At 47.5% G+C, this 25,099-nt stretch overlaps 1 protein-coding gene across 1 annotated transcript in view; it reads left to right on the top strand.

The window, feature by feature from the left end:
* ARMC9 (armadillo repeat containing 9) overlaps positions 1-7,603 on the top strand; it is a 58,583-nt gene extending 50,980 nt beyond the window's left edge. The window contains 3 exon segments of the mRNA XM_079315452.1: positions 3,089-3,203; positions 3,205-3,261; positions 6,562-7,603. Coding sequence (XP_079171578.1) covers positions 3,089-3,203; positions 3,205-3,261; positions 6,562-6,648 — 259 coding nt within the window. The 3' untranslated portion in view covers positions 6,649-7,603.
* Positions 7,604-25,099: the final 17,496 nt, after the last annotated feature.

Genomic DNA, 25,099 nt, shown 5'->3' with positions numbered 1-25,099 from the left:
AAGGCACAGGTGCAGTATCCTGCAGAGGAAGATCATATCTTTTCATCCTGTGTTTCCTCAGCATGCATGCAGTTAATTTGGATTTCCAAATGCAGCCTCGAGTTGCAGATACAGGAATGCAACCATTCACAGTCAAAGAGAGCACAGGGTTTTCTGTGTCAAGGGACTGTTGTTAAATACTTTGGTGTTGCAATAGCTAGACCTGCCTTTGCATTCTTTCACTCCTGGATGCAGACTATAATTTGTTTGCAAAACAAACAGGATTAATAAATCACTGGTTTTGTCCACTGTAAGAAATGTCTCCTTCCTGGAGGCAATTACCTATTAGGCAAAAACCAAGACCTTCCTAGAAGAGGTATGTATGAGAAAAGGAGAGCTGAGTTGGGCTGGGAACTTAGCTGTACAGAGATGAGTGAAATTAAGCAAAATCTATTGGAGAGAAGAATGAGACCTTAGTAGTGAACATTCTGCTGCAGTTGTTTTATTTCCTCAGGAACAAATGATTGTTCCAGCAGATGCAGGTCAGACTGACAGCTGGTCTTGCGTTTGATAGTCCCTGTTGCATTTTGATGTGAGAAAATGGTTTTGTTGTGCTTTTCAGACAATCAAAGATGAATTTGTAACAGGCTTCAGTCTACAATTGTGACTGACTGACAAAGTAGGGTTTTTTTGTATTGTGACTATGTTCAGTATGATCATGATAAAAAAGAGCTTAAACTCTGCAGGACATTCTTATGTCCCTATTAGCCTTGCTTTTCTGATAATCTGGTAAAAATGGCCAAAAATCCCAGTGTATTCTTGGAGAAAATGGTTTAATTCATCTTTATATATTCAAGTTCTGTCTTATTTCCTGGTTGATTATTTGAATTATAGTGTCAATCTGTTGAGCACTTTTTAAGGACAATAATTTCAGTTTTTCCAAGTAAACAGTTTTTTTTTCTTCTCAGTTCAAATGCAGATTTTTGTGTGAGTTTGTTGTTGAGTTTTTGATTGGTTGTTTCTTGTTTTGTTTTTTCTTTGAGCACACCTTGTCATCAGTGACTCCTTTGCCAAATGCTGAAAAACGTTTCCCACACTAGATTTTGCTTCTTCTTTCTTCAACTCATCAACTTTTAAAGAATAAAAAATAGGAGGTTTAGGTGTTATCCTAAGGATTGGTTATTTTCTGTTGATCTTCAACTATTTATTGATGCAGTAAAAGATGAAGTGGTTCTGTGGTGCTTGAACACATGGAGAGCCAGATCTGCTGTGCATCCTCTCAGATAAACAACTGAATTTTTTCAACTTTATAGTTTTTGCTACCAGCCTATTTCATATTATCCTTTCCTGAAGAGTTTGCACAAATGTGAACTTTTTTTGTGTGAGAACTGTGTATCTGTTTCCGTGGTAAAGTGATGTCACTCTGGTTGCATTGCTTTGCTCTGTCTCTGGTCTGACTGCCGAGGTTACTGCCCTGAAACTGTGGAGATGGTTGAATGGCAATAAAAACACTTTTTTTTAGTGTATGGGAATACAGATCCAAGGTTTTGTTATCTGTTGTTGAATAAGGAAGGAAAAAAAAACCCTCATTTGTGGCTCAAAAAACTGTCTTGATGCTGGTGAATCTTTCTTTTTAATTCACCTAAGAACATCATAATACACATAAGATAATGAAGAGCACGAGTGAATTGAAAATGCAATTCACTTAACCAACTCATTTTACCAAAGTGAGCTAAATGCCAGAAAAAGCAATAACAATGACACTGCTATATGGAGATAAAGATGTTTAAATATCTCTGTGATCCACGCCTTGAGGTTTTATCTAGCCAGTCTTATTTTTTTGGTGTTGTTTTACCAGTCTGTTTCTGCTCCTCTGCCACCTCCTCCTTTGAAGCTGAGACAAATTAACACTTGTAATACTCACAGGTAGAGGGCTGCAGGGATGATTCTTAGCAAAGCAGTTAGCACTTCTCTGCCCTTTATAGTTAGCATATACATATGCAAAATACAGCCAGTAAAGCTCTTTAAAATACAAAAGGAGCACTTGCTGAAATCTCCCCGCAAGGTGAAGCAGGGCTATGGAAGGGCTAATCAGCACTGACTCAGCAGCATTCCCAGGGGAGGAGGGGAGATTAAATATCTTGAAAATCCTCCTAATCACCCCTTCTGATGGTCACAAAGGATTCTTTTGATGCAGCTAATAACATGGCGACTTTCTATTTTAACCGCCGATTTTTAGACAGCACCTATTTTTTCGATGTCCTGCCTTTGGCTCTTTTATTTCCCTTTTTAAATATGATGTTTTCATGTAGCTGTTACTTTAATTTAACCTTTTCACCTTTTAAGAGAAAATCGACTCACTAGTGCAAACATTCATTTAGATTCAGAATTATTTTAGAGACTTGCTGTTTCCTGGTAGCCTCCATTTTTGTAACTGGGAAAAATTATATTTATGCTGAGGGCAAGAAAAGGCGGTGTATCCTCACAGAGTTATTGATTAAATGTTAAAGAATGGTATTTTTGCAGCACATGCAGACTGTGAAATGGCAGCACCTGTTTTATGTTCTCAGTGTGAACAAGGAACCTGTGTGTTTAGGGAGTTTATTTTATACATGCCATCACAGCTTTTTGCTCATTTGGCCAAGCCTTCAGGGAGTTCTACAAGTCTTATCTGAGACAGGAGCCAGGGAAGATGCCTGTGTCTGCCAAGATTGACCTATACCTGGAAGAAATTGTTTTGTCTGTACCCCAAAAGGATGTGTTCCTGAGCTGTAGCATATCTGTGTATTTTTTGCACCCCAGATTGAGTCAGTGGATGTGATAAACACCAGGAAACAAGCTATAGATCAGTTAGGGGTTTGCAGGGAGTTTAACTGACCCTGAGGTCTGAGCAGGGTGGGCAGGTCGGTAGGGCCGGGTTAGAGGCTGTGCAGTGAGCACATTTCCCAGCACACCTGTGCTGCCATGCTCCTTTCCATCTGCAGTCTGCCTGAGGTCTGAGCACCTGCTGGGCTGTCACAGCACCTACTGCAGGTTTCACTTGGTTGCAGGCTTACTTTGCATACATATTTCTGCATGCATTGCTAACCCTTTCCCTCTCCTCCTCCAGCGAGTTTGCCTTAGCCTTCACCAGCAAACCCAAGATCCCTCGCACTCCTGACGGGCAGGGCACCAGCCCTAGAAAGGGAAAGGTCCCAGCCATTGCCCCCCAGTTCTCTCAGTCTGAACCCCGACAAACAAGCCATCCAAGCTCCTCAGGATCATCCACAAGGAACAGACAGAGTAAGTGGAAAGTGTCATCCTTCTATTTGTCATTCCTTGGGGTGGGAGAGGAGGGAGCATTGTAGAAACTCTTCAGGAATGAAGTTGTAGGCTACAAATGTGCCAGGAGTCTATGACATTGTACTTGTCATCTGCAGGATGTACAGCCATGTAATTGTATCCTGCTGAACACTGCTCCTATTTCCAGGCTGTCATGTGAGCAGTTAAGAGACATGCTTTTTCCTGTCTCTGGGTGGAGAAAAGTGATCCAAATTCTCAGAAGTTTTTGTGGGAGCTTATGAGTCTCAGATTAGACCTTCTCTAGATGTCATCAGAGTTTTTCCTTTTCTTTAGACATTTGTTCATCCCACTGTGTAACTTGAAGTCGGATCCCTGGGTGTGTCTACACTGCAACTGAATGTAGAGCAGATGTCAGGCAGCTCAGGAGATGGCTCACTCAGGGCAGCTTGGTAAGCAGAGAGCCAAGCACAGTGTGCTGCTCATGGCTGTCTCCTTTCTGCTGGAGACTGGTACTCCAGAACCACATAGCCATGCTGTGGCCTGCAAAGTTTATAAAAAGTACTTAATCTGGGGAGGGGGGGGGTGGATCAGAAGAGAGGGTGGCTTTGATTTGAGGATGGAGGAAAATGATGGATGCATGCTTTGAGCCAGGCAACACAAGCTCAGTGCAGAGGAAAAATTGATCTTGGATGCTCACACATCAGTAAACACATGTGGTGTGTCAGCTGTGGAGTATTTTTGGGGTGAAAGGGGAAGAAAGGTCCATTCTTCAGCAGTGAACAAACTTTTTCCCAGGTGTGTGGATAGAAAAAGCTGGATTCAAATACAACTCTGTCTCCATCATGAATGAAAATGGCAGGAGCAAATGCATCATAACAAGTTTACTGATCATTATTTGATCATAATATAACGTCAACTCTATTCTTTAGCTGTAACTGTTATCTTGAAACATTTGACAAAAATATAGTAAGTCAATATCTTCCCAAGAAACTCAAAATGTGTGTATATCATTAGCTGCTTACTACAGATACAGAAAATGAAATGAATTTAAATAACTGAGTAAATCAGTAACAGAGCTGGAAAGAGCATTCTGAGCCTTCTGTGTTGCTCATTCATTGTTCCACACAGTTGCATGTGCAGGGAAGTGATGTGGTTTCGTTCAGGGAGTACAGGTGAGGCATTGGAAGGGAATGTTCTTGGTGGCAAAAGGAGGTTTTGACCTAGGGGCTCCTTGCTTCATCACTCCTGATGTGCTGAGGTAATGCAGCTCTTTCAGCTTTACCTTTGCTGCATGTGCCCTGAGTTTTACCTCTGACATCAGTGCTCTCTGTTTCCTGTGAGAGCAGCACTGTTCTGCCCTGACTGGATGTGGTGTTAACACCCAGGAGTCTGTCCCTGGTTCCTGTTTCGGTTCATTTCCAAAAGCATTGGCCCATTGAAAAAAAGCCCTAGAGAAGAAAGCAAAAGCTCAGAGTGTTTGTGTGTATGTACACAAAAAATCTTCTGCATGTTCTAGTTTCTCCAGGGCAGCTTTACACTCCTGGGGAGAGTGTCCTAGGAAGGATGAGACATATCAGTGTTGCTTTCAGGAGACTCTGGAGCAAGATCCTTTTCCAGTGGCAGAAGTTAAATGTATTTTATTTTCAAATTGCTTTAAAGTAGATCACTTGGGGTTCTCTGTGGATTCAGTATATGTGATCTGTTAGTGCAGACACTTGAGCTCTTCTAACTTTTTGTTTTACACTATACCTCGTCTCATTGCTGGGAACACATGCAGACATCCCAACTTGCTATCTGTTCATTTACCATTTCTTCCAGTTTTTCACTTAGGATTCCAAGTTGTCATTTTCTATCTGTCCACATGTGCTGCAAGAAAGTGTCACCAATAGAATATTCAATTCTTCCTGCTAAAAATAACAAATAAATTATTTTGCAGACAACTAATCTTCCACTCACTTTGTGTACATGTATCCAGCCTTGTTGTCTGCTATCACAGAGAACCTCTTAATTAGCTCTTGTCCATCCTGCAGGGGCTTTCACACAGGTGTTTCTAAGTGGGAGGAGTTACATGATGGTTGTAAGGACCAAATTTTTAAAGGACTAAAAAGGGTTTTAAGCTTCTATGCTGAAACTTGAGATTCTCAAAGGTAATTCTCAGTTGTTACTTAAAGATGCAGGGAAGGGGTCTGAAGCAAGTGAGCCTCTAATGTTTCCCTAGTAAAATTCTGTGCTTACTGCTCCTTTAATTTCCTAGCTGACTCACCTGTAGGTCAAAAATGGTATCAGATGCACAGATACCAGTAATCAGTAGATTCCAGCAGTTGCTGCCTCCCATTTGCCCGCTGTACAGGTATGTAGGATTTTATGCATCAAGAGACTCTGTTCCAGTGGAAGACTAATTTGTGGGTTTCTTGATATTTCTGGAGAAATGCAAGTTTTTATAGCTGATGGACATGCTGATAAAAAGAGGACTTTCTGATTTTACTTGATGCATTCACTTATTTTGGAGGCACATTTTTAGCTTTGATTTTAGTATTTATTGCAGGTGTATTTTCTGGAAACAAGTTGATTTTATGTAAACCTACCTGGAGTAGCTGGACTGCTCCTCTTGGAGCACTGGAGTGTGTGGAATGCCTGAGGAATGCAGAGGAAGCCCAGGTACTTAGTGCAGCTACAGGCCTGGGGCCAGATTCCTGCCCAAGATGCAGCTCCTGCTGATAGCTGAATTTCAGAGCAAAAGCAAGCTCCTCCAAATAAAACCAGCCATGCTGGGATCCTCTGTGATTTCCACTTCCAAGCTGGCACAGGGATGACTGGCAGCATGGCTGGAGCATAGGGTACCACATGGAGCATAGGCACCTCCAAATTTAGACCTTTTCAACTGTGTTCCATATGAACATGGTTTAATCTGCTCTGATCCTTATTCTCTCTCTGTTCCAGGCAACTCTTCATGGGTGTGCTGAAGCTATTTGCAGTGTACCAGGTTCTGTCTAAGGCATATTTAAGCTAGGGCAGCAAAAATCTAAAATCTCTACCAGAAGAATGGGGAATGTTTTTTATTGAGAGTGCTGGTGATGCTCTTTCAGTTCTTTCAATATCCCCTGAAAAGGAGTTGCCATAAATACCTTAAAACTTCTGCAGTTTTAAGTTGCAGCATCTTGAGTTAAAGTGTCTTTCTGTATGTGTTTTGCAATGTTTGTGTCCCTGTCCAAGTTGAACAAGTGTTGTCCTCAGGCAGTTTCTGTCTTGTAATAAATCCTGCTTTCAGCTGACAGACCCTTTCTCGATGTTTTTCTGCAGGCAGCCAGTCCTACAGGAAGTGAGAACAGTTCCTTTCCTCGAGAATCACCTCTCACATTGTTGGAGGACAGAGCCAGCTTCCTGTAATGAGCTTTACAGGTGACCTACAGAGGAGAGTGAGGTTATTGACACTGCAAGCCTTGCAGGGATTCAAAATTATCTGATGGGATGTGTCTGTGGTCTCTAAAGCTGGCTAAGACAAGGGCCTTGTTATTAGAATTTGAGGTCTCAGCAGCAGCCCAGGACTGACATAGGAGATGGATATTCTCTGATAGTTTACTCTACAGTGACATTGCCACCTTGAGAAGAAATCTTGCTCTCTGCCTTCTGTGTCAGAGTAAATGGCCTTTGGAAACAGAATGTAGGCTCAGCCCAGGAGTCTTACCAAGCAATTGTACTTTTTACTTACTGCTTGCTGAAGCAGCCTGCCAATTGATTTTTTAAAAATGTTTCCTGTATGCCTGGGTTGGGAGGTATCTGTGTTCAAAGGATCTGCATGAAGAGGGACAGTGTCTGTACAGAACCTTCCTGCCCAGAGCAGTCCTGCGTGGGCTGAGAGCTGTGTGGCCTCCAGACCCTGAAGAGGAGGTATTTCATCAGCTTCTGGTTCACCTATAGCAGATGAAAAACACTGTTACTGTGCCCAAGGCAACATCTGTGCTCACCTCTGAGGTCCTTATCTGCAGCAATTACTCCTATTCATTCTCTCTGCATTTTTTTCTTAATTCTACTGTTTAACATTTGTGGAATGAAAAATCTCTTTTTTCCCCCTGGAATGAAGGAAGAGCTTTGCTTCTTCATTCATAGAAGAAACCATGAGAATGTGAATACATCAAAAGCAACTTTCTCTTAACATGTAACTGTGCTCCATCTTCTTTGGTCTTTGTTACTTTTTTTTATGTTCTTCGAAGCAAGGACTGCTTATGTCTTTATGGAATTTGTGTTGGTCTTTGGTGCATATGAAGTGCTGGCTAGGCAAGAGAGATCAGGAATCCTTCCACTAAATAAAAAGCAGCAGTTAGTTCTGCCAGTGAATTACAAAGCCAGTCTGTTTGTTGTTCTTTCTCTCAACAGTAACAGTGACCAGGAAACACTAAAGTCTTCACTGGGGGTTGACTTTTCAGTAACACCCCCTCATGTCACAGCTGTTAGGACACATAAATGCAGTTTACATTGGAACTTGGCTGCTGCTGAAGCAGAGATGTACAAAAAGCAGACAGTGTGTATTTGCCATGGGCAGACTTCAGAAACAAATGTTTTAATGAGTATGAAAATGGGAAAGATAAGCATTTGGTTTTGGAGTTTCACCTTGAGAAACAAACAAGTGGAACACAGCCTGAAAGGTAAAGCAACTGCTCTAGTGGCACTGCCTTCCCCTAAAGTAAAGAGTTATAAAACCATTTCCATAGAGCCAGAAGAAAGCTGATAAGACACTGAATTGAGCCTCTTGCTCTGTGTGGCAACTGCAGAGCTAAGGCCACTGATGGCATTGCCTCAGACCCACTGATACCAGTGATGCTGTGTCAAATGTTTGCAGATAGGACTCCCACACACAAGTTCAGGAAACCTCCAGAATAGACTTTACATTGGAATGGGGGTATTTTGTAGGAGAAGACCTCCTTAAGGTAGCTTAAAATCCAGTCAGTTCATGTGGAAGTTACCATTTACTACTCCAACCAACTACTACTACACCAACCTAACACCAAGCAGGCAGAGTAGGGGTGTTGCTTTATCTCCAGACTACACAGGACATGAAGTGACTACAGACACTTGATAGCCTCTGTCACACAACTCCCCATGCCAGACAAAGAAGTCACAGAAAATCTCTGACTTGTGCTTGGATTCATCTGCCTCCTCTCAGAGCTGATAAACACAGCTAATGGGAAACTGTCCTCTGGTTCACAAAAAGGCAGTAATGGAAAACAGCCATAAAAGTTCACCTCGTGGCTTTCCAGGGTAGGCAGAATTTCCTCTGAAATTCTGTTTTATTTCCATCAGGTAACATCAACAGCCAAATTGCTAACACTGAAGTGCTAAGCAGTTTATTTGCATACATGAATAACACAGAACACTCCAGTAGCTGAGTTCTATTTATCTTACAGCAGTGCTGAGTTTCATGTTGGATCTATGCTATGTTCATGCTACATCTGATTCTATAAGACAGAGAGCAGCTTTTGAAAAGCATTGAGAGCAGAATAAATTTTTTTTTTCTTGGTGGGGGCAGAGGGTGAAATGACAACAACAACCCCAAAACCTCACTGATTTTGTGAGTTAAGGTAAAAACTTCACCACCTTTTGCCAGGTGGTTGGTAGGTGTGGCAGCTGCTCCAGCAGATCAAGATTCATGAAAACCAAAATGCATCTTGCTGAGTGGGACTGAAAGGAACAAACTGAAGAGTGTGTGCTTGTGTGCTTCTTGCTCAGGCCTGTTGCAATGCAGAACTCTATGCATATTTTCCCATGTTCTCTTAGCTTTGTGAGTATGGAGTTTGAAATCCAAGACTGTATTAATGCTTGAGAATATTAATTTTCCAAATACCTGAGAGAAATTATGGATGTGCTTAGAAATAAGTTACCAGCTGAACAGTAATTTGAGAGGCAAAGGAAGTAAAATGTCTTCCTTTCCTCTTATTAAAAAAAGCACCTGGGATGGCAGTCAGAAGATGTGAAGCTAATAAAAAAATGTCAGTTCTGCCTTTGTTCATAGGACTCCACTGTTTGGGGTGGAGAGGTCCCTGGATGGAAGTCAGTAACACACACACAGCAAATTCAGCACCTCACTCTGAAGAGCTGTTGGGTGTCTTTTGTGTGTGCCATGAAGAGGCAGCTGCTAGATTCAACACCCTCCTGAGGAACTCATAACAGGAGCAGTGGAAATTGCTGCCCTGGTGGGAGGAGTGCATTTAGAGTGACTGCAATTTCTTTCACAAAAAGCAAATAAAATTATTGCAAATGATACACGGATCTGTAAGTAAAGTTTTCCGGGACCCAAGTCCTAAGTGGTGCCTTTTGGATGTACCTACTGTATATTCAGTGTCATTTTGTTAATGCTGAGTGTTATCTGAGACTGTGTAAGTCTATTGAAGTTTGCATAGAGGGCTCATTCTGTACTAGAGCTTTAAAATTATCTTCCTGTGACTAGATAAAAATGCTCCTACAGGGTTTTTTCCTTCTTTCTCTTTTTGATATATTTGGTTTGGAGGTCACACAACATTTTTGTGTCCATTTCTTTACATTTCACTCTGATTTATTATTGACAAATTCTGTCCCAAACTGTTTTTATCTCCATCTAAGTGGAAAACACAACTCTCTTGAGTTCAGCCTGGCCTGCCTCTGCAGAGGTAATCTTGTTGGCTCAGAAGTGTTGCAAACCAGGCATGAACCACTCATTGTTTGTGGTCTCTCATGAGGAGAGCCCAGGCATGTGGGATACCACCAGCAACACTGGGTTGGTGTCACAAGTATTATTTGTTCTACAGTTTAAGTGTATAAGGGAAGACAAGCAAGGAAGTTCAGTGGAGGGAAAATACTGCTGTGATGGGGAGGGATGGTGGTTGCTTGGTTTGGCTTTCAGTTGTCCCTTTAAACAAAGTTCCACTAATCTTTATAAATCATGGTGGAGATGGCAGTGCAGAGCTCTGCGTGGAGCTCATGCTCATCTTGGTGTAGCAGTGGCAGAAAAGCAAAGAGGCTGCTTCCCTTGCAGGTGTGTAAGTACATCCACACTCACTGTGTAGCTAGGGGCTTGAATTTATCTTTGAGACAGAACTTCCTGACAGTTTGGACCATCCTCACACTTGTTTGCAGTCTGACTGAATATGGAACAAGCAGGAGAGGAAGTGTGGGAGGGCTGGGGGTGCTCCTTGCTTGAATCCAAGGAAGCAGCAGGGGAGCCCTGCCAGGCACCCCCGACACCTCCTGTGCTGTGTAGGCACGGCAAGCAGAGGGGATATATTTAATTATAGCCTTGCAAACCTCCACTGATCCTGTGGGAACCCAGTACCAAAATACCTCTGTGATTGAGCCATGTGGACTTCTCTGGGCTAGGCTGCACTTTCCCAACCTATTCATAGAAATTGTGAAAGGAGGGAGGCTCTTGAGAGTTTATTGGCAGGTGAGAAATAGCAAGATGTTTCAAGACAAACAAAACAGACTAAGACCAAACTGTTCTGGCCAAGCTATGGCAATCTGCTGCTAATGGACTTGAAAAGGAAATCAACTTCTGAGTGCAGAACATAGAACATTGTCCTACTGTTACCAGACTAGTAATTCTGTAGCCTGACATCTTGTCAGGAGTTGGGATCTGATATTTCAAAGTTTCCTCCCAAATCCAGGCTGCTTTCTACCCTGCAGTGACATTGTATTCAGTTACAGCATCATGATCCAAATTTCCACTTTTTGAGGACCTGATGCTCTCTGAACAACAGGCTCAGTGGCACACCCTAGGACATCTAATAACTTTCTGGAACATGTCCTCCTTTTAGTACAAGCTCTCTCAGCAGTCCTTGGCATATGGTCCAAGTTTCCAAGAAACTAGGGCAGTAATTGATGGCAGTGAAAGTGAGAGTGCTTCACATAAGCAGTAAGAAATCCAGGTGACAACTTTAATGTTTTGTTCTTATCTTCTTCAAATATGAGAAATGCCGTTCTGGTATAATTTTAAGTCAACAGATTTGGGGAGTGTCAGTTATTTTATTCACTCTGCATGTGAGTGATCCAGCACTGCATTTAATTTCAAAAATGGTTTTCAGTATGCCTTGGTGGCTTTCATCTTAAAAGACTTTTAAAGTGTTATTTCATTTTGTTTTTCTTTTAATAATGCTGAGAGCTAATTCTTCTGAGTAAGCAAGTAAGCAGGACAAATAAAAAGTAGCAGATACCTGAAAACAATAAGGTTTATTCTGTAGATGTTTAAGGTGCCTTTGATGTTAGGCTGTAATTGACAGCTGCAAATGCTGAGGACATTTGAAAATCAGACCACCCGAGGAGGGATTTTAGGAGTTGAGGACACCTCCCTTTACTGATCTCAAGGAAAAATTCTGGCCTTTGTAGATCGGGATTTAGTTCTCCTCCTCAGAAGAGTGAGGAGTGGAGCTGGAGCGGGTGTGTGGAGGTGCTGGAAGCAGCAGCTCTGTGCCAAGGGATCCAGCTCCTCTCCGGGGCTGAATCCTTCCTGAGAACAAATCACTTCATTGTTCGTGCCTGCTCATGCACTGCCTTTTGGGAGCGTGGCTCATGTTGTTGCAAGAAGCAGAACCATTAGCACCAAATGAATTCTTTGTCAAGCAGCACAGTCTCCCTGAAATTTTTGCTCTTTTCTACAGCAGCTTTCTCCCAGGATCAAATTTGCAGTATTGTAGGGGACAGGCTCCTGTTAAGCAGACAACTTCTTTTTGTTAACTCTGCAGCTCATAGCCTACCATAACTTTCCATGAAACTGGCTCTTTTCTATTTCTTCCTCATCCAGGTGATCAGCTGGGCAATGAAATGTGGCAGGTGGGACTTGAGGGAGCAATTCTGTTTTGAGTAAGGCCTTTGGAAACTGGGCTGTTTGAAACAGCCAAAATTTCCACCCTGACTAGCTGTACCAAAAGCTCCATGCCAGGGAGCTCCTAGTCATGAGCCACCAGCTCAGGGGATGATCCCTGGCAAAGCACAACAGCAGATCCCAAGCGTCCCATCATTCTGTGCCACAGCAGCTGTCACTGTCCTGCTTCTGCCCAGATCCAGGGATTCCAGAGCAGCTGCATTAGTGTAATCACATTGCAGCTGGGGGCAAATCATGGATTGTGAGCCATCAAAACTGCTCCCATGGCACATAGCCAGCCTCAGTGCTTGTGTGACACAGGACTCTGAGCAGCTTGGCCCATGATTGAGGCTTTTAGCCCCTAACACAGTACACAGTAACAGCAAGAAGAATTGGCCTGCTTCTCCCAAAATCCAAAAATTGGTCTGGTTGAGTTCTTAGTCATGTGTGCCTGGAGCTGACCTGACATTTCGTGTCATCATCTTGCTCAAGCTCAGGATCTGGCCATTGCAGAGAGAAATAATTGACTTTTGATTTTTTTTCCACAAGAGACTTCCTTGCTCTACATCTCATTATTTTCATTATTTGTTCTTAGTGAGATGGAAATATCTCCTGTGTTTTAACCCAGTCCAGCTTCCCCCAAGCAGCTATGAGGAGGGAGCTACTTTCCTACAAGCACTTGCTCCTTGCTGGCAGCAGGGGATTGTTTTAAACTTTTGCACAAAGCTGGTAAGTTTTGTTCAGGTGCCTAAAATAAGTTTCAGAGGGAACCTTAGCACATTCATAAAAATATGTCCCTTTATCCTGCAGCAGTGACCTCTCTGAAGAGTGTCCTTGTAGTTTCCTGTCTCTGCTTCCTTCCCTCTCTCTAACTTTTTGTTTTGTTTGGAGTGGGGGGGTTGTCTTATTTTTTCCTGCAAGGGGAATTATTCTGTGGGCCTGGATTTTTTCATGCATTACAGAGGCAAAGGAGGCTTTGAGAGATGCTTGTCCCAAGCTGGAATTCTGTCAAGACTGGCTGTATGTTTGGTGCTTTCTGGTTGTAGCCCCTTTCCTTTCACCTGTACCACAGCTTCTTCCTGATCCCAAAAATATCCCAAATTAGAGTCTCTGGTATTACGCAGGAATTCCCTTCCTTTTGTGCTGGGGCTGATTAAAATCTCTCATTACCTTTACCTTCTAACGTCAGTACTTTATGCAAAACCATTTCCTAGTAAGAAAAGTTCAGGGCAACTCAGCCCGGAGTGTTACCTGTGCAGAGGTGAGGCCTCTGGTCTTCATTAGACACCCCCCAAACCATTTCTGGGCAGCAGGAATGGGACAGTGTGATGACAGATGGGTTGGCTTATTCTCTTCTTTCTCCCAACAGGGCAGTTGTCCTGGGCAGAGCAGGAAGCTCTCAAGCTGCCTTATCTTCTGCAAAGCTGACTGGTCCTGCAGCTTGGCACAGGTACAGGTGTGACCCACGTGCTGCCTTGAATTAATTTTCTCTGGGCTATGAGTGTGGTTTGTACTGGGAATACCCTGTTCTTGCTAGAAAATCACCTCCTGGGGAAATATGTCCTTGGTAAGGCATGTGAGAGATGATGTGATGAGGGGGTGTTATCAGCACAACCTTTGGTGTGTGTGGTGAGTTAACACACAGCCCTCATCTGCTCCACCCCAGAGCATTGGGGGAGAGAAGCAGAAGGGCAAAAGTGAGAAAATCTGTGGACTGAGATAAAGACAGTTCAATAGGTACAGCAAAAGCTGTGTGCATCAGTAAAGCAAAATAAGGAATTTATTACTGCTTCCCACAGGCAGGCAGGTGCTCAGCCATTTCTGGGAAAGCCAGAACAGCTACTTCATCATGCATAACTTTATTTGTGAAGACAGACATCATAACTCCTTCCTTCTCCCAGTTTTCTTGCTGAGCCTTTGGCACACGGTGTGGGCTCTCCCTTTGGTCAGCAGTCTGTGCTCCCCCTCCCATTGCCTTGTGCACCCCCAGCCTGCTCACTGTGGGAAACAGAGCTGGCCTTCGTGCTGTGGAGGCAGCAGCAAAACACCCCTGCCTTATCAGCTCTGTTTTGGTCCCAGATCCCAAACACAGCACCACACCAGCTACTGGAGAGAAAACGAGCTCTGTCCTGGCCCCAGCCAGGGTCTGTGTCTTTTGTTGTGCTTTGCATGGGACTGGCCACAGCACAGGAGGAGTGGAAGCACAGCACCAGAGGAACTGGGTGGGTGGCAGCAGGGGCTGCTGTGGGGCTGCCACCCACTAAAGGACACAGACCAGTTAGAGACTAGAAACTGAGGGTTTTCCTGAACACTTTTGGGGAGATCTGAGAGGATGTGGAAGAGATCAATACTGCACTGAGAGCTGGTGCTTGCTCTTCACCACTTCAGGAAAAGTTCAAGTCAGTTTGTCACTGCCTGACTGTGCCAGAGCTGTTGCAGGCCCCTTTTCATCCCTATGGATCAGGAGACCAGTTTTTAATCATGAAGAGGTTTTCTTCTGTCTCATCATGAATTGATGCAATAGATATGTAACTGTCCCAAGCAGCTGCTGCTGTGCCTGGTTTTCTGTGCAGTTTTGAGCTCTGAAGCAAAATGATGGGGAAAGAAAAGAAGCTAAAAACTTTGGTTTGCTACATTAGCACCAAATCAACAAGGCAGCTGCATTTCAACCTGGATTATTATTTAGAGCCATTCGCATTCAGGATTCTCTTACAGCAGCTCAAACCTGGAGTTTGACCCGCGTTCAGGTGTGTATGTACCAATTAGTTTGTATTAGGCTTAACTAAGGAGGAGGTCATACAATAGTCTTGGTGCAGGAAAGGCTGAAACAATGTGAAATGGAGGTTGTTCCTCTAAGGATTCAGGAATGGAAACCTTACTTCTACCACCACCACACCCACTTTCAGAACTTGCACATCACAAAGAAGTTGTGAAATACCTTTGTGGTGGGTGGCTGTCTCAAATGCAAATGTAATAGTTTAAAAGTGTCTCATTCTAAGTCCTTCAAGCAGAGAGAGAGCTTTGCACCTGCTCCAGGGGAGATGGGGAGATGGGGAGATTGCAAGAGAAAAGCAGGGGAGATATGGGGCTTCCCCCTGAGCCTCGCTGGAGTGTGGCAGCAGGGCTGGGAGGCTGCTGGGGACCAGCACCCCAAAAATGTAGAGAGTGGTTTTAGGTGGGAACCTATTTTAATCCTTATTGTTTAATCTGGTGTCTCATTTCATGTTATGAAAGTAGAGGCATTTCTCATGATCCCTTCGAGCTGTCTCGTGTGTTCCTGCAGTGAAGTGAAATTGTTTGAGCCGGGTGAGGTGCAAGAACTGCTCTGTGTATAGGGAGGGTGCAGTGGGGAACAGCAGCAGTGTTGTGCTCATGGGCACTGCTGAGATTGTCTGAAGACTTGAAATGTCAACATGATCAGTACTAGCTTCTTATTTTGTTTTCCAGGCACAGTTTGAAGCTAACAGGCATGACCCTGAGGGTGAGAAATAGATGGTGTTTGTTAGGACAATCACGTCTCCCCCACTGTTGTGGGAAGCTCTCACATGCTATTAACTTCACAGTGAAATGGAAAGAATTCTGCTTCTACATAAACCTTGCCCATGCTGAGGCCACATCAGCTAAGAGCTGTTATGTGGGATCTGACTTTTCCTCCACATCCACTGGACATGCCACCCACTCCAAAGACTGGGGCTGTGCACACCCTGCCCAGTTTTTCCTTTGCTGTGCCACCCCCAATTAATGGGGTGCAAAGTACCAGTGCTATACATCTTCTCAAGCACTGTTCCTTTTGCTCTAAACCTGAATTTTACTTTTTCCTGCTGCATTGTTTTGCGTAGGCAGCATCTGGTCAGGTTTCTGTTGCATCAGTGGGTTTGCTGGTGTTGGGTTTTACTCAAACAATGTGTTATGCCACAAAGGAGCAGGTTGGACCAGGTTAGAGCTGTCCAGCCTGGCCATGCAGGAACCAGTGACGAATAAAGCTCCAATAAATACATTCTTCTGCCTCTCCCCTTCCTTCACACATATATCAATTGCTTTTCCAGATTATTGAGAAAAGAATCTCTGTGTTTCCTGGGTGTGAAATGTGTTGGTTCTCCCTTTGCAAGCAATGAAGATAATGTTGCTGACAGAGCTGTGGCTTGGCCCAAGGCTCTGCTGCTGGATGGGTGATCCCAAGGCCAGCGGGAGCAGTGGAGATATTTGCGTCACCCCTGCGAGCAGATTGCTCCACTGGGACCCACCTGGGACTCGGGACCAGCCCAAAACAGAGCTGCCAGCAGGGGCAGGGCTCCCCTCCTCCCCTGCTGACCCCAGCACACAGTGCCCTGCAGGGCCTGGGCGTGGGAAATGCCCACTGGCCCTTCCTCCACTTCAGCAACACCAGGTCTGGTAAAAGGGATCCCTCTGGGCTCTAGGAATCTCAGGGCTCTGTATGTATTTAAACCTCATCCATGAACTGTCCCCCTGTGGCTGCCACCACCCTTATTCAGCATCATCATAACTGGCACAGCTGCCATTGCCCTGAAAGCTGGGTTCTGTCCTACCCACACCCTCCTTGGGCTGTGCTAAGGGGTTCATAGCATCCATTCACCTGCTGCTTAACAAAACCAGGTGATGCTGGAAGGAAAACTGAGGAAAGAAGGAGTGGGAAAGGTTTAAGCAGCCTGATGCAGCAACACTTTTTCTCTGCTCCAAGGCAGCTCCAGTCTGTGTCACCACAGCATCGTGCAGTGTCTGCTGACAGCACACGTCCTTCCCCTGGGCTGGGGCTGCTGTCCACACACTCACTGCTTCACCCCACAGCCCAAGAGTGCAGTTTCCAGGTGACCTTTCCTGGATTAAGCACAGCTTGCAAAACCTCATGCCTCTTTCCAGGTTTATAAAACTCCCTCATTTGTTTCATTTGCGATAGGAGCTGAAGAGGGACTTCACTGCTACCGAAACCTGGCGGGTGCCCAGAGGGGAGGGCGGCTGTGATGCACATCTCAGCCCTTCAGCTACCGCATTCCTCCCACCGAGATTTTCAGATTTCACCTCTCTGGCCCTACTTGTGGAAGAGGACAAACAAACCCTCCAAGGAGAAATGCCTGGGCTGGGTGAGAGCAGAGGTTTGTCAGCAGTCAGTAGCAAATCCTTGGTGGAGATTCCCCTTGAGCCTGTTCAGCTGCTCCGTGCAGTGTAGCACAGTCAGGGTTGTAGGTTTTTCCCATTAACCTTCTGGCCAAGCCCAGATCTGAGCTTGGTGTGGGCCCAAATGCTCACAGGTGTAAATCAGCTCAGCTTCAGCTACACTGGTGACCCTGCCACGCTGCCCAGGGTGTGAGGGTGGGTGAGACCCCTTTGTCCCCTTTGCCTGGTCTGTGCTAAGAGCTGTGGTAGTGGTGATCTCCCTGCACAGACAGAGGAATCTGTTTTGTCAGGTATTTTGGGCATTCTGGCAAATTGAACAGAAAATGACAGGTGAAAAACCCAGCAAGGGGCAGGAAGGAAAGAGGCAGAAGATCCTCATTCAGTCTCACGCCTGGAGGTTGCTGCTGTGTTTGTGCACATCCCCACTGTGTCACCCAGGGTCACAAGAATTCACCTTGCTCTTTGTGTTCCCTGAGCATGCACGCCTTGCTGGAGAGGCTGTGGCAGCTGAAAAGCCCTGGTGTTGGGCTGTGGCAGGCTGCTAAGGCTCCTTTTGGGGTACACCTGAGCACCACCCTCCCCTACAACTCCATGCATGGACTTTTCCAGGCTCCAGCTCATCACCCCTGGCCACTGGACACAAGGCTCTGTGGAGGGCCAGCAAGTCCCTTGCACAAGCAGGGCTCAGTGCAGTGCAGGGGTTGGTGCTGCCCTGTGTGGCTCCAGCCTGCTCTCTGCACAGCCCTGGTCCTGAGAAAGTGCAAGTAGCTTTTCCAGCAGCCCCTCTGATGGAGGATTCTGCATTGTTTTCAGGTGGGGGGTGGTTTGGATGGTGGTGCCACCCCTGTGCTAGTTTGGGAGCTGGGCAGCAGAGAAGCCCCTTCTCTGGCCCCATCCCTGCACAGCAGACAGAACCCCGCTGTTGGTCAGAGGAAGTTGGGTGAAGGCAGAAAGGAGGAAAAGATTCCTGACAGATTTCATCTGTCCAAGCCAAGAATGGTCCTATTAGAAGCTTTTAAACCTTTTTCTTCTCAGATACATCTATTTATATTTTTAACTGCTGGCTGTTGCTCACAGTGACCCACTCTGCGCTCCTGCCTGTGCCTCATCGTGGCCCCGGTCAGGCCAGAAGGTCTCTGCCTCCCCAGCCATGAAAGCTCAGTCTCAGGAGGGCGTGGATGGCTCCCCTTGGCCAGGAGCCTGTGTGGGCACTGGGGGGGGGCTCAGCTGGCTGGGAAGACTGGGACAGTGTTTGGGGCCGAGGCTGCTGAAAGGGCTCAGTGTGTGCTGAGTGAGTCAGCCGGGCTGAGGGCAGCTGGGAGCCGCCGAGGAGAGCAGCCAGAGCTGCCACAGGAGGGGCTGGCTTCCCAGGGAAAGGTGGAGAAATGGATCTCATTAGCCTGGAGTGCAGGCAGAAGGGCCCGAGGAAGGAGGGAGGCTGAGAGCGGGTGTTTGCAGCGGTGGAGGGATTTGAGGGCGCCTTGCATCACACCTGGGTGTCTGCAGGGTCAGGGATGGAATGGAAAGGGGCAGTGGAAGCTGGGTCTGTCTGCACCCATCACTGGACTTTCATGTGACTTTGGGTGTCACACAAAGCCTGGGGAAGGGCTGAGAAAGCCCTGGACAGATCTTTGGGGTCCTTGAGATAGGGAGCTGTCTTGTGTCACATTTTGCTGCATTGACTATTGGTTTGCAGGGCTGGGGCTCCATCCTGGCTGGTGTAAAACATCCCTGGAGCTGCCGGTTTTCTTTGGCTCGGTTTGGCACTTCCTGGTCTGGCTGACACACCCAGGCGGCTGCCAGGCTGTGCCAGCACCTGACACATCCTCAGCATCAACTCCTGGTCCCCAGAGATGTCACCTGCAGTGGCAGAGCCAGGAGGTGGCTTGTCACTTCCTGGAGCAGGAAACATTCCTCACAGCTCTGGGCAGTCCCAAAGGGAGAGTGGCTTCCTGGTGGTCCCAGTTAGGACCTCTGTGCCTTGCTGCATGTGAGATGAGAAGCAGGGAGGGATTTTGGTTTAGATTGGATGCAAGCATGTATGAGAAGGTCTGGTTTTATCTCAAAAGCAAACAGCTCTGCACATGGTGGTGCTCCCACACAGACAGGTCCCCATAGTGTGTCTGAGGATTAGGCATGTCCTACTGCCTTCCAGAGGCATCATGTGCTTGTGTAAGACACCAGCAAGAGTAGAGCCCTTTGGGGTTCAGCTTGCCCCAGTCCTGGAGCCCACAGCTGCTGGGGAGAGCAGGAGAGGGGGCCACTGGTGCAGAGAGTGTACAGAAAGCACTTGCAGTGGTGGTTGATCAGGAGATGCATCCTAAAGGGATATGCTTTTTAATGGGGATTTAGCTGACTGGACCAGAAGGGATTTGAGCTTTGATGAAATGTCAGACTAAGATATTTCCCTTTAGCTCAAATAGCTGCAGCCCAAAAGCAGAGAGTCTCACCAGCTGATGGCTCAGCGCAGCCTGGCCACATCCCTGTGCCTCCAGACCTGCAGAAAACCACCCCAGAGGCTGGGAATAACCCTGTCAACTTACTGGCTGACATTTCAGGCTGAGTTCGCCCACCACACCTCTGGCTTGTTGATCTGTGGAGCCCAGTCCCTGAACTTTGCAGCCACGTGTTCGGTGTTGGCACATGAGCCGCTTGTGCCAGGGAGTGTCCCTGCCACCTCACCCCAAGGATTGACAGGCTGTTCATCCTGTTCCTTCCATGATGCCCAGTTTATCTATCCTTGCCCAACTCTCTCTCATGTTGGGCAGATCCTCAAAGCTTTGGCCCTGCAGGAATGACCTCTTAGGGTGGTGCATTTCTGTCCTGTTGTCACCAGTGACAGCAAGAGAATGAAAGGAAAGTAAACCATGCTAGGGAGCACAGTGTGGTGATACAAATGGGCTGGAAGGACCCAGGAGAGCCATCAGTTTGTCCTCCACCCTGTGCAGGAGCTGGTTTCCCATGGTGATCAACCCAGCAGTGGTGTCTGGAGCCTCCCTGCACCAAGCACTGGAAATGCCAGAGCCACGTAAGAGCCATCAGCCCAACGGATGGCACGGGGCTGCTGTGAATCAGGGAGGGAGCTGGATCCATGCATTAACTCACTGGCCATCTCAGCCACAGCACAGAATGACTTCACCGTCGGGTGAACATCCCACCATGGAAACCAAACCTCAGGAATGCGTCTGGGTGTGCCGACTCTCTTCTCCTCTCTGGAGGGCTCTCTTATGTCTCAGCTACTCCCAGGATAGCAAATTGCTGTTGTCACCTCTCCCACCAGCTCCCTGAGCCGGGCTGGAGAGCAGTGCCCATGCAAGGACCATCCTCCGTGCCCGGCGGGTGCCTGCCCAGGGTGGCATGCGGGTGCTGCCCTCCCTCCGTGCGCCTGCGGCAGCAGGAGCTTTGCCATGGCTTCAGTCCAGTAGCCCCAGCCAGAGAGGGGAAGTCTGCACTCCACATGCCCTCCTTCTCTCTCCGTCTCTTGCTGGAGACAGATCCACCAGTGGCTGTAGCAGAGCCCAGGTTTTGGCGACGAGCAGCAGCAGAGTGATGATTAATGCTGAGCAGAGCCACAGAGCCAGGGATGTCTGAGTTGTCTCTGCCTCTCTCCTAAACCGATTTGGCCAAAAAAGGCTAATGTGAGCATTTCTGCATCTGCCAGCCTGGGAGGGGGCTCAGCCAGAGCTCGGGGTCTCAGCAGGCATGTATGGGGCTGTATATTTTTCCACTTGGTCTGGAGAGGGGCCGTGGGCAGGCAGCCACCGGGCTCAGGTGACTCCTGAGCCGTCCTTTCCATCTGACTCATGAGAGACGTCGTGAGTGCTCTCCTGCCCAGTGGAAAACACGTCTCCTTGCAGCTCATGGCTCCTGGGCCCATGCCAGTCCCAAGGCAGCACAGCTTCCCAGGGCTGTGCTGGCACCCAGAGCCCAGCTCTTCCCAGGCTGGAGATGGGAGAGCAGCTCCATGGAGTGATGCCCGACCAGGGCTTCACTCTCAGGTTGTGCCTGTAGCTTCCGTGGCAGAGCAGTCAGGATGGCAAGGGCTGGGCAGGACAGGCCCATGGTCCCTGCCATGGGCAGGAGCATCTCTACAGCCAGAGCTCCTGATTTCACTGCTGGCATGACAATGCTTTCCCAACACTCCTCATTTCTTCTTCTCCACATTTTGGAGGGTCCAGGATGGAAGCGATCATCCTTCAGCACTGGGATAGTTCTTTCCCTTCCCAAGCCAAGCACCCCATCCTCCTTCTTCCTATCTGGGTTTGGGCAGCATGAGAGTGTCTCCCACCTTAAATCCCACATTCATGTCCCCTAAGATTTTTCCATCTTATGTGTTCATGGGCTTGTGTTTTTCATTGCCTGGATGCCATCCTACCACAGGAAAAACCCAGACCCTGGTGCTCTCTGCACAATGGAAACTGAGGCACGCTGGGGTCCACGGCTCTCGCAGGGCCATGCTGGGCTGGGAGAGACAAGCCAGGGCCTGTGGCTCACTGTGGCCAGCCTCAGGCTGTTTGCATCACACCCAGAGCCTGCCCCTCTGTGCCTGCTGCCCAAGCTGCAGCACTGGGCTCCCCCTGCTCCTCTGGGAAGGGAAATGTTTTCCCTTTCCCCTCCTGTTCTGCTCGCCAGCAGCGAGTGAGTTCGGTTTCCCCTGCAGGCTGCCGCCAAGAGCCTCTGGAACCACTGGAAAATGCATAAAAGGCCTGGGCAAGGCTGCGGTGAGGGTTACTCGCAGTCACAGCTGGATCCAGCTGCTGCTTTAAAGCAACAGCACAGCCACACAGGGCTCCCCAGGACACCCAGGTGTTCCAGGAGTTTAAATCCCATGGGAAGAGAAGGCAGCATCCTCACTGGGCTGCAGCCCTGAGGCTGGAGGGGGGCTTTTTGCTGGGAAAATGAGGAAGGGGCAGCCCAAGGACATAAACCCTTGGGTGGGTCTAGGCCCGGGATTTGCTCATCCAAGTTTGCAGAGTGCTTCCCCCTTCCCTGCTCCTGTGGCTCCCAGCACAAGGACCAGGAGAGCACTTCCCTGCCAGCCCCAGCTGCATCCCACCCTTGGTTGCTGTTGCAAAGGGCAACAGCAGCCTGGAGCATCAGGGGCTGGCCCAGCCATCACCCTGCAAAACAACTTGCACTCCTCCCCTATTTTTGTAAGAAATAATGCAAATCCCAGAGTGTTTGATTCCAGGCAGGAGAGAAGGTGTGGCTTTCAGCTGTGGCCCAAGGTGTTTCAGGAGCTCCCGGTGTTTCAGTGTGTGAGATGCTGATGCTGATGGAATAGGATGGAGCAGCTGGCTGTGGGAAGGCAGAGAACATCCTCCTGCATCCTGGGAGCCAGCATGATCCCTCTGTGGCAGAGGTGCTGGGATGGAAACAGCCATGGGGCACTGGGGTTAATGAGTAAAATAACTGACCCCCACTGGGGTCGGGTTTATGGGCCTGTCAGCATGGGCAAGCAGAGGAAGCTTTCTGTGGGGGTGGATGTGTTTCCACGTCAGACTGGCCCGTGACGTCTGCTCCACCTTCCAAGACGCAGCAATAAATCAGGTTAATAATTAACCCCAACTGCCTGGGGAACCTTCCCTGGGACTGAGGCAGAGCCGGTCCTGGCTACAGCTCCCAGTATTCCACGTGAGAGCTGTGGTGATGGGCGAGTCTCACAGGGTTGCTCTTTACCACAGCATCATGAAAAGTGCTTAGAAAACAAACATGGAAGGAGAAAGGAACGTTCCCTGTCCTATCACATCCAGGATGTTTGCTCCTGAGTGTGTGCAAAGTCTTGATGTGGTGCGAGTCTGGCTCAGCCAAACAAATTGCAGCTTTGACCTCCCTCCTTGCTCCAGGGTACACCACAGGTGAGTGGTTTAACAAAGAAAAACCTAAAAGTGTGACCACCCTGTGCAGCTGGTCTCGGGTCAGGCTGAGCCCTTGGTCCTGCTCCAGGCACTCAGAGGTTTGGGGAGGAGAGGGCTGGTTTGTGCATCTCCGCAGGGCAATGGGACCTTGGCTGGTGTGGGAAACCCAGCCCAGGGACCACAGTGTTGGCACAAGTGGTCAGAAGGTGTGAGAGTTCCTGGAAGAAGAAGTGAGAGTTTTTTATGTGGATGTATAATTTGCTGGAATGAAAATAAATCAGAAAACAACACTCACACACACCAAAAAAAACCATATCAAAGAAACCAGTGCAGCTTTCCCCAGTGAAACAAATTCCAAACCATCAGTGGGAAAACACTGGCTGGGTCAATCTGCCACTAGCCAGTCTTCTGGGATTACATAAACTTCATTAAAAAAAGCTCACTTCTTTCTTTGTACCATTTTTTAAAAATAAAACATTTTAGTTCAGGTCCACTTTGAAATTAAAAGAGGATTCTTGAAACAAAAAAAAGCATTGTGGTTCTCTTTGAGAACATCTAAATGAGCCACTTGGGCATCAGCCCAGTCCTTGTCCTTTCCCTTAACCCAGGCAATGTCCTGGAGCCCTGTTTGATGCCAGCTCCAAAGACTTGCAGTCCCCACAGGTTGCCCCTCCTGACCTCTGGCAGTGCCACCACCAGGATAGTGCTTGAGTGGGAGGTGAGTGTGTGGCACTGGGACTGGCTCTCTCCAATGGATCCCAGGAGCCATCAGATATAGAGATGCCAGCAGGAGCTGGTGTCACCCTGGCTGTCACTCAGGCATCACCCAGGAAGATCTGTGCATTGCCTTCCCTTCTACATCCCAGTCCAATGCAATGACAGCATGTCCAAATGCTATTCCTCACAGGTGCCCTGCAAGCTCTCCCAGTGCTGCAGTGGCCTGGCTCACCTCAAATGTCACTGATGTTGTGCAAGGCAGAGGAATTTGGCTTTTCCATGCCCAAGCAGCACCTGCCACCCAAGAGCACTTACCCAGAAACCCACAGCTCTGCTCACAGTGCCAGAAAGTGCCTCCTGGTGCCTCCAGATTTCAGTCTGATGGCTCAGACCTATGAAATACAGGTGATGGGTGCTGCAGAGAAGGAGGGGCAGGGCTACAGATTCAGCTGCTTTGCAGGAATGGCAGGGATATGCTGTTGGCTGAGTCTGCTGGGGCGAATAAAAATATTCAGGTTTCTCTTTTATATGTTTCAGTCTCAGCAGAGTGGTTGTGGCTGCTCATGTGAAACTTGTTCTTGCTGGGCGCTGGAAAGAGGCAAATGGAATGAGTGTGGAGTAAGACTTTTATAAAGAAATGCTTTCAGGTGAATTTTGTTCTTCCTGCTGCTTTTCTGCTTTCCCAGGGTGAATCTGAAGAGCTGAAAATTTGGTTTTGTCCTAAAATTTTCTATGTAACAATGAAAAAAATCATAAACTATTCTGCTTCATTTTCAGGTTAATTCTTGAAACAGGAGCTGGTGGTGCCAGGGATGCCCAGGACCGTGATTATACCAGGCATCAGAAGCCCCAGAGCTGGCAGGATTTGAGCCTTTAATGATTATCAGAGGTAAAGCTTTGTGCAGCCATCACACCCCAGGCCTGCAGTGCTCTCATGCAGTGGGGTGTGCACCTTTTCCCTCATGGGGCGGGTAGGGAATTATTTGAGCCAAAACCCTACAGAGCAGCATGGAATGATCAGGGAAGTCCCGTGCTTGTGGCCCTACAGCTTTCCTGCACGGAAGCAGCTGTCGGAGCAGGGCTGGCACAGCTCCCTGCCCCAGGCTGCCAGGAGCCCTCCTTACCCTGCAGCAGTGCCACTTCCCTCCGGGGCAGCACAGCCCTGAGGCTGCACCACGGCTGGGACCAGAGACTGTCACACACCCACAGCTGCTGGTGCCCTGGAACAGCAGCACTCACCCCAGGCTGTGCAAGGGCCATTCTCCATGGGGTCCTTCACTGTGAGCCCCTCTTTGCAGAGTGG

Source organism: Erithacus rubecula, assembly GCF_903797595.1.
Source record: "Erithacus rubecula genome assembly, chromosome: 11".
In the NCBI taxonomy this organism is placed as follows: Eukaryota; Metazoa; Chordata; class Aves; order Passeriformes; family Muscicapidae; genus Erithacus; species Erithacus rubecula.
The sequence above is the reverse complement of the archived record's forward strand: the minus strand, read 5'-3'. Positions and strand labels throughout refer to the sequence as shown.